Source organism: Lontra canadensis, unplaced genomic scaffold (assembly GCF_010015895.1).
Source record: "Lontra canadensis isolate GAN:19392208 unplaced genomic scaffold, GSC_riverotter_1.0 scaffold1757, whole genome shotgun sequence".
NCBI lineage: Eukaryota > Metazoa > Chordata > Mammalia > Carnivora > Mustelidae > Lontra > Lontra canadensis.
Genome location: NW_022632741.1, coordinates 1 through 9,136, shown reverse-complemented (window position 1 = coordinate 9,136; position 9,136 = coordinate 1). Strand labels below are relative to the sequence as shown.

At 44.1% G+C, this 9,136-nt stretch overlaps 1 protein-coding gene across 1 annotated transcript; it reads right to left on the bottom strand.

The window, feature by feature from the left end:
* Positions 1–1,771: 1,771 nt before the first annotated feature.
* Positions 1,772–6,986, bottom strand: LOC116863590 (peroxisomal trans-2-enoyl-CoA reductase-like). Its single transcript, XM_032851008.1, has 2 exons — positions 6,779–6,986; positions 1,772–2,402 (listed from the first exon to the last, which is right to left on the bottom strand). The coding sequence occupies exons 1-2, from the start codon at positions 6,969–6,971 to the stop codon at positions 2,317–2,319; spliced, it is 279 nt and encodes a 92-aa protein (XP_032706899.1). The 5' UTR covers positions 6,972–6,986; the 3' UTR covers positions 1,772–2,316.
* Positions 6,987–9,136: the final 2,150 nt, after the last annotated feature.

Below are 9,136 nucleotides of genomic sequence, written 5' to 3'. Positions count from 1 at the left end.
AGGCAGAGCGGCAGGCAGATAGAGAGAGGGAGGAAACAGGCTCCCTGCTGAGCAGAGAGCTTGGTGTGGGGCTCGATCCCAGGACCCTGAGATCATGACTGGAGCCAAAAGCAGAGTTTTAACCCACTGAGCCACCCAGGTGCCCCTGTACACCCAATTCTTAACATGACGCTGAGCACACAGGGGCTGAAAATTTTTTTTTTTTTTAAAGATTTTATTTATTTATTTGACAGACAGAGATCACAAGTAGGCAGAGAGGCAGGCAGAGAGAGAGAGAGAGGGAAGCAGGCTCCCTGCTGAGCAGAGAGCCCGATGCGGGACTCGATCCCAGGACCCTGAGATCATGACCTGAGCCGAAGGCAGCAGCTTAACCCACTGAGCCACCCAGGCGCCCCTGTACACCCAATTCTTAACATGACGCTGAGCACACAGGGGCTGAAAATTATTGAATGATTAAACTTATTCAGGAATATTCAGTCTATAGCAAAATTTACTAAGTGTAGTAGCAAGAGAACTTTATTGAGAGGACACGATCATATAATGTACAGAAGTCCTGGGGAGTAGACTTATGATTCTAGAACATAGACAATGGTCAGCTGTCCAATCATTAAGCTAACAAGATCTAATGAGGAGTGGTAGTTATGTCTCATGCTATGTGGTAGTTATGTCTCATGCCTCCATGCCTTAAGTAGAAATAAACATGCGACAACATCATGGAGATTTGTGGGGTTGTTTTTGGTCACTGACATGAGGGGATCTGAAAAGCAAGCCCTCCCTGCCTCTTTGTCTTCCACACCACCTATGTTAGGGTTAACCTGTGGCTTGAATGTTTAGCAACTACAATATTATCGTGTCCAGCAGGCCATTTTCAAGTGTTTTCTAGAAGGAAAAGATTTCTGATCTTTCCCTGTGAATAGCACGGACACAAAATGCACAGTTGTGTGTGTCCTCTCAGGGGCGACTCTGCATTTGGGCTCACCCAAGAGTGAGCATCTCTTTCATGCTGCCCGCCCCCCCCCCCCAGGCATGTAGTTAGCCTCACCCTGGTCCCGGCCCCATGTGTGAGCCTCATAAAATGGCCGATTTGTGGGTCCCTTCCCGGAGCATGGAAAATTACATACAGCTGTCGCCAACTTAACGATGGTTTCACGTGATTTTTCAACTGCACTGCGGTGTGAAAGCGAAAAGACTTTCGGCAGAAATTGCAGACCATTCTGCACCCATACAACCGTTCTGGTTTTCACTTTCAGCAAGTATTCACTAAATTACATGAGATATTCAACACTTCAGTGTAACGTAGGCTTTGTGTGAGATGATCTTGACCAACTGTTGGCTAACGTAAGTGCTCTGGGCTTACGTTACGTTTAAGGGAGACGAGGCTAAGTGATTGATTTTCAATAAGCTGGGTGTATTAAATGCATTTTTGGCTTAATGATATTATCAACTAACAATGGGGTTATCAGGACATGACCCCTTTTTAAGCCAAGGAAGACCTGTACTTTGCACTGAGAATAAAGAAAAGAAAGTATCTACTTGACTTCAAGAGGGAATAAGTCAATTAAAAGATGTTCAATTAATACAAAAAAATGGATGTACATAATTTATAAAAGGCGTTTCAGAAGTTAGGATCATTGCCCAAAAAAGTCAAGTGAAGGTAGAATACTGAACCCTAATTTGCAGAACATTTCATTTAAAAATTTGCTTTGCATACAAAAAGAGAAACATGAAGAAAAGGGAATACTTTAGATTGGAAATCAAGACACAAATCAAATACTTCCAAGAAATGCTGCACATGACTTTACTTCTCTTCTGACTCCAGAGGCTTTATGCAAATCTAACTTCATGAATCATCGATAATTATCATAAAGCTTTATGGCCCCAAAAGCATGATACCCACCATGAGACATGAATCACTGTATATCTCTGGTTTTAAGAATCATCCAGAGGCCAGAATTTGGGTTTACTGCCCACCTTTACAAACAAATATTAAAACCTTTTTGGGAGATCATGATACCTCTATTATTAATTTGAAATGACTTCATTTTTCAATTAGCTTGCTTAGAAAGGAAAGGCATAATCATAAAGACTGTTAAGCCCCATTCCTAAAAAAGAAATCTTTAATCACAGGCTAAACAGTGTTGTCTGGGGCTTAAATGTGCATTATTTCAGGAACAGTTTTTGCATAGGCATGACTGATAACATTAAAAGGCAGAAAGTGATAGTTCCCTTCATATTAGCAGCTCCTGGAAAGTACGAAAGTGCATTCTTGAGATATTAAGGCATTTGGAGACAAAAGACACGTGTAGTTTCCTTAGCTTAGAGCTTGCTTTTACTCTTGAAATCCTCCTTCAACTGTTTGACGACAGAAACGTCCCCTGCTCCGTCAGGCCAGTTGTCGTGATCTGGTGAGCAAGCGGAAAAGCTCACGTCAAGCGTAAATCTATTAACCTCCTTCATCATCTTAGTTTCCAGCAGACTCCCTTCTTATTTTCCCTGGTTCACCCCTTTTCTTTTCTCGGCAAGAAAAAAGAAATCATTAGGAAAACTGGCAAAGGTCTTGAGAAAATCCTGGTTTTGAATCCCAGCCCTGCCAGGTACTAGCATTTCCAAATTTGGAGAGGTTCCTCCTCCTCAGCCTGTTTTCCTGGGGCGAGGCGAGGTGTGTGTGTGTGTGTGTGTGTGTGTGTGTGTGTGTGTGTGTGTGTTGGAATATTCTAACAACATCTGCTCTACTAAAGTTGTGAAAATTAAATGTGACGGCCTATGCAGAGTGCTTGGCGTACCGCAGCGGTTCCACACATACTATTTCCTTAGGAACCAGGATGACTTTAAAGCCGTGTACTTACTTTGTACCGGGCACACACAGCTGCCTGTCCAGCATCCAGTCCCTCATCCTCTCTTTCCAAGAGCCTCCACCTGCACTGGGGAAATCCATGAGTTTCTGGGGAAGTGGCCCCACTTTGATCTCCAACTGAGCTAAGTCACGCCTCTGGCTACTGGTTGGGGAGGGCTACACACATCAGCTGGTCCAAAACAGAGTAGGTCTCAGAATTCTGCTAGCAATGCTATAAAACGTCATTCCCCTCCCTTCTCTCTGTCCAGCAGACTGGGGAAAAAGAAGCATGGGGCTTTTGGAGGACAGGCAGCCGTTCTGGAACCAGGAGAGTCCGTCTTAAGAGAAAGCCAACACCACAGAAGCAAAAACGGAGGGAAAAGAAAAAAAAAACATTGCCCCCGATGAGCTCAATGAGCGGATAATTTAAGTCTAGCAGACCGTTCAGTTACGGGCCAATAAATGCCTTGCCAGCTCAGGCCAGTATGAGCTGCAGCTAAAAACATCCTATCTGACACAAGGCTTTAAATGTGCATTATCTAATTTAACGCTTCCAACCGTTTACCCAATAAATGCTGTAAGTGACTCCGCTTTACAGAAAGGAAAATGGAAGCCTACAGAAATTAATTCTCCCAAGATCACACAGCTACTGTGTGATCTTCTACTCCAGGACTTGTCACTCCTGGGCTGGTGATCTTCAAGAAAACACAGGACGGAAAGGCTCAGTATTCCCACACAGGGTGGGGTGGGGGCAGAAGTGTATATATATATATATATATATATATATTTTTTTTTTTTTTTTAAGATTTTGTTTATTTGTCAGAGAGAGAGGGAGCACAAGCGGGGGGGAGCATCAAGCAGATCAGGCAGAGGGAGAAGCAGACTCCCCGCTGTGCAGGGAGCCCGATGTGAGACTCCATCCCAGGACCCTGGGATCATGACTTGAGCTGAAGGCAGCTGCTGCTTAACCGACTGAGCCCCCCCAGGCATCCCTGCGTGGTGGAGGGAATATATTCTTGAAAAACTGCTGTAGCTGATTTCACCCAAAACTTTTAAAAAATCCCTACACTAATCAATGCAGCGTTTGGGGCGCTTGGGTGGCTCAGTCAGGTGAGCGTCCGACTCGATTTTGGCTCAGGTCATGATCTCAGGGTCCTGAGATGGAGCCCAGCGTTGGGCTCAGCAGGGAGTCTGCTTGGAGATTTTCCCTCTCCCTTCCCCCTGCTCACTTGCTCTAGTATAAATAAATAAAATCTTAAAAAAAACAAAACAAAACAGCGTAGGAATTAATAAGGAAAATCTCTCACTGGTGGCCCGGAGAAGCCGCTATCTGGAGTTCCTTTCCCTTTTCTCAACGAGAATCGACAAACACCCTCAGCGCCGCTGGGGAGGGAAGTGGCCACTTTACTCTCTGAAAACCGTATCGTACAACACGGAGGCGTTTCTGTCTTGCTAACCAGGCGCCTTAAAACCATCATATCTGGGGCACTGGGTGGCTCAGTGGGTTAAAGCCTCTGCCTTCCACTCGGGTCATGATCCCAGGGTCCTGGGACCGAGCCCCGCATCGGGCTCTCTGCTCAGTGGGGAGCCTGCTTCCCTCTCTCTCTCTCTGCCTGCCTCTCTGCCTACTTGTTTGAGCTCTGTTAAATAAATAAATGAAATTAAAAAAAAAAAAACATGATATCTTCTGTACATCACCACACTGATGTTACTAGTAAATACTAGTAAATCTAGAAATCTAGACAGGAGGGGGAAATAATAATATTGAAGTCCCATACTTATCATTTATTGATGCAAAGAAGGTCTGAAGCCTGGAGTAGACTGTTAGTACACAAAAGAGTAGGGTGAACCTCGGTCCCTGATATGAAACTGAAATGCACATGCAGGAGTCTAGAGTGGCCCAGTCGGTTAAGCGTCCCACCCTTGGTTTCAGCTCAGGTCTGATCTCAGGGTCGTGAGATGGAGCCCTGCTTTGGACTCCATGCTCAGCAAAGACTTTGCTTGAGATTCTCTCTCCTTGTCCTTCTGCCTGCCCCTTCTCCCGTGTTCTCTCTCTCACTGAAATAAATAAATAACTCTAAAAAAAAAAAAAATACACAGGCATTACATCAACCACATTTTGATTTGCTAGTAGCCACTTAACACTCTTCAGCAACAGTGTAAATACCTTTGAATTTTATATTCATGTGCAATGTCTATATTTGGCTGAGACTCATGAGATTACTGGTTTTGTATATTAAAAATGGTTGAAGAAGGCATTTGCAAATACCTACTACAGACTACAGACACTACAGACAAAGGGCTGATATCCAAGATTTATAAAGAACTCCTCAAACTCAACACACACAAAACAGATTATCATGTCAAAAAATGGGCAGAAGACACGAACAGACACTTCTCCAAAGAAGACATACAAATGGCTGACTGACGCATGGAAAAATGTTCACCGTCATTAGCCATCAGGGAGATTCAAATCAAAACCACATGGAGATGCCACCTTACACCAGTCAGAATGACAAAAATTAATAAGACAGTAAATAACAAGTGTTAGAGAGGATGTGGAGAAAGGGGAACCCTCTTATACTGTTGGTAGAAATGCAAGTTGGTGCAGCCACTTTGGAAAACAGTATGGAGATTCCTTAAGAAATTAAAAATAGAGCTTCCCTATGACCCTGCCAATGCACTATTGGGTGTTTACCACAAAGATACAGATGTAGCGAAAAGAAGGGCCATCTGTACCCCAATGTTCATAGCAGCAATGGCCACAGTCGCCGAACTGTGGAAAGAGCCAAGATGCCCTTCAACAGACGAACAGATAAAGAAGATGTGGTCCATATATACAATGGAATATTTTGCCTCCATCAGAAAGGATGAATACCCACCTTTTGTAGCAACATGGACGGGACTGGAAGAGATTATGCTAAGTCAAGCCCAGAGAGAGTCAGTTATCATATGGTTTCACTTACTTGTGGAGCATAAGGAATAACACAGAGGACACTGGGAGATGGAGAGGAAAAGTGAGTTGGGGGAAATTGGAGGGGGAGACAAACCATGAGAGACTGGGGGCTCCGAGAAACAAACTGAGGGTTTTGGAGGGGAGTGGGGTGGGGGGTTGGGTGAGCCTGGTGGTGGGTATTAAGGAGGGCACGTATTGCATGGAGCACTGGGTGTGGTGCATAAACAATGAATTATGGATCACTGAAAAAAAATTAAGTTAAATTAAAAAAAAAGAAAAAAATGGTTGAATATAGCAAATTCCTATGGATTCACTCAATATATATCCCAAAGATAATGTAAAATGGTACCGTAGCACCCTTCCCCACCTACTAGGTCTGAGTCTTCTGCTCAGATATACAACTCACTTATCAGAGGAACAAAGAGGAATTAAATCTTAAAAATACGGCAACCTCTTGCCTCTTTTCTATCTTCTCCTTATACATATATATTCATATCAAGAATATTTTTCAAGGTTAAAAATCCACCAACCTATATACACAAGGCAATTTCTTAAAATACATAAATATGTGCTATGATAAAAAATATTTAGATATTTTCTCTGACTGGGAACATTTCCTTTAAAGATGCTTTCAGGAATATAAACATTTTGTACATTTTTTTATGTCCCGTGAGAGAAAACCCTAATCCTTTCTGTAACTGCTTAAAAATTTTTTTGAAAACTGGGCCAGCTGCATGGCTCAGTCGGTTAAGCATATGCCTTCGGCTCAGGTCACGATCCGAGTCCTGGGATCAAGTCCCGCATCAAGCTCCCTGCTCGGCGGGGAGCCTGCTTCTCCCTCTTCCTCTGCCTGCAGCTCCCCCTGCTTGTGCTCTTTCTCTCTCTCTCTCTCTCAAATAAATAAATAAAATCTTACTAAAAAGAAAGATTTTGAGAACTTGAACCTGAAAAGGCATAAAGTTAGTGATGGTCATTTCTTGTGGGCCCACCTGGTACATCGAAGATGTGCGTATACAAGGACTGGCCCCCGTCCACATCCACCAACTGTCCGGTGATGAAGGAAGCCGCAGGGGACAGCAGGAAGCAGACCAGCGGGGAGATCTGGAAACAGAAGCACACATATGCACACAGAAAAGCAGATACTCTCCACCTGGGGCTGCTCCCCTGCCCAAGGAAACGCATCCCGAAACACAGCTGTAACACACGATCTATAGTCCGTGTGCAACCTGACAGATCACAGACTAACTGCCTTTTTCTATTTGAGGCCTGCTGAAACAATGTGACTGGCGTGGTGAGATATGAAGGCGACCACAGAGTGTCAAATAAGCTAGACGTGGTGAAGAAGCTGAAAGCAAACTCAGTGCTTGATTTTTCCCAGACCACTCAGTTCCTGGCACACCTCTCAGCACCTACCATAACTCACTCTCCACACCACCATGTGCCTTTTATGGTTTTGCCCCTGACGTAGTCAATGTGTCTATGGAACACGAAGCTGGCATCTAGCCAAGGGTCCTGCAGGCTGCAAGGCCAGGAACAGAGACTACAGGAGCCTTATACGAGAGGAACTGCAGAATCCCAGCACAGCCCCTAAAAATTCAGAGGTGACTGATAACCGCAGCAACACGTACTCCCAAAACCACAAAAAAAAAAAAAAAGAAAGAAAAGGAAAAAGAAATGATTTCCCTGGATATCAAGAAACTCTCTGGGAGGCTCTTGGCATAGCCGGAGTTTCTCGAAGGGAGATCCCAAATACCGCATTAGACTCCTTGGGGACGTTTATGGAAACTCCAGATTCCTAGGTCCTACCTGAGACCTTCTGAATTTTAAGCTCCAGGGTTGGGTACCCAGAATCTGCTACTTGATGAGGCTCCCCAGCGGGAATGAGACTAGGGGGAGGCTAATGGGGTGCTTAGGGTGCAGTATTTAAGGAGGTGCTCACTCTCGGGGCAGACCCTGCGCCTGGACGACCCTGAGAGTGAGCAAATCCTTAAGTTTTATGTGCATGCCTAGCTTGCCTCACCCTAGTCTGGGTCCTGCATCTAGAGTGTTCGTTTACTCGGCTATGCTTCTGTGAGACCGTGATAGCATGGAGGCTAGATATGGCCTTCTGGGGTGCCTGGGTGGCTCAGTGGGTTGGGCTGCTGCCTTTGGCTCAGGTCATGATCTCAGGGTCCTGGGATCGAGTCCCGCGTCGGGCTCTCTGCTCAGCAGGAAGCCTGCTTCTCTCTCTCTCTCTCTCTCTCTCTCTCTCTCTGACTGCCTTTCCATCTACTTGTGATCTCTGTCAAATAAATAAATAAAATCTTTAAAAAAAAAGATATGGCCTTCTGTCTGTCCTTGTGCCCCCAGAAGCTAGTGTAGACCTGCACTAAAACAGGCACTAGCCATACAACATAACCCACTTTCCGCACAGCTAGTCGGAAGGGAGATGTGCTTTAAGTATAAAACACACACTAGATGCTGAAGACTTGGTACGGAGAGAAGGCGGCAAAATCTATAGAAGAACCAAAGTTGAAACTGTAGATATACTGGACTGAATAAAGCCTTATTAACAATTATATATATATCTATATATCTATATATCTATATATTATTTCTATTATTATCAATTGTCTACTAAATTACTGCAATGATATTAATTTCATCTTTTTACATTTCTTAATGTGGTTACTGGTTAGCTTACAGTTACATACGTAACAATTATGATATGTCTAATGGACAGCACTAGCACAGAGAATTAATCCTGGAAAAGCTCCCCCATCCCTGAAGAAGGGCATATATTTCTGAACGATGGTGGAAGGTAACCACCAGAACTGGTATTAGCCTGTGCAATCAGTCAACGATGACTTGCCTGGTACATCAGGAAGACTCACCCCATAAGCACCTTCCTGAATACCAGCCAAACAAGAACCCTCTCATCCCAGTAACCATGACCTCCAAGTCTACAAACCCTAAAACCACACCGGCTCCAGAAAATGGTAAAGAGCCATAGTCTGTTCAGAGAGACTGTTCACTAGTGTGAACATGGCTTTGTGCTGAATTTTGTTTGAAATATTGAGTGATGGCTTCCCGCGTTGAGCATAAAATAAGCGCTTCATTAATGTCTACAGAATGAAGGTTCTTCACGTATCTCTTCCCCTAAAATGAGCGGATGTTGCATCGCCCAGCTCCCGCTACAGCGTTTTGCCCACAGACTAGGCACTACTGAATTGAAACGATCTGCTAGGTAAAAGATAGCTAAATATTCACGATGCCTGCTTTACTTTGGGAGCTCAACACAGTGCTAAGCCGAACCAATACAATTTTTATAATTACCAAATTAACGAGGCACTACTGTACTATCTTCA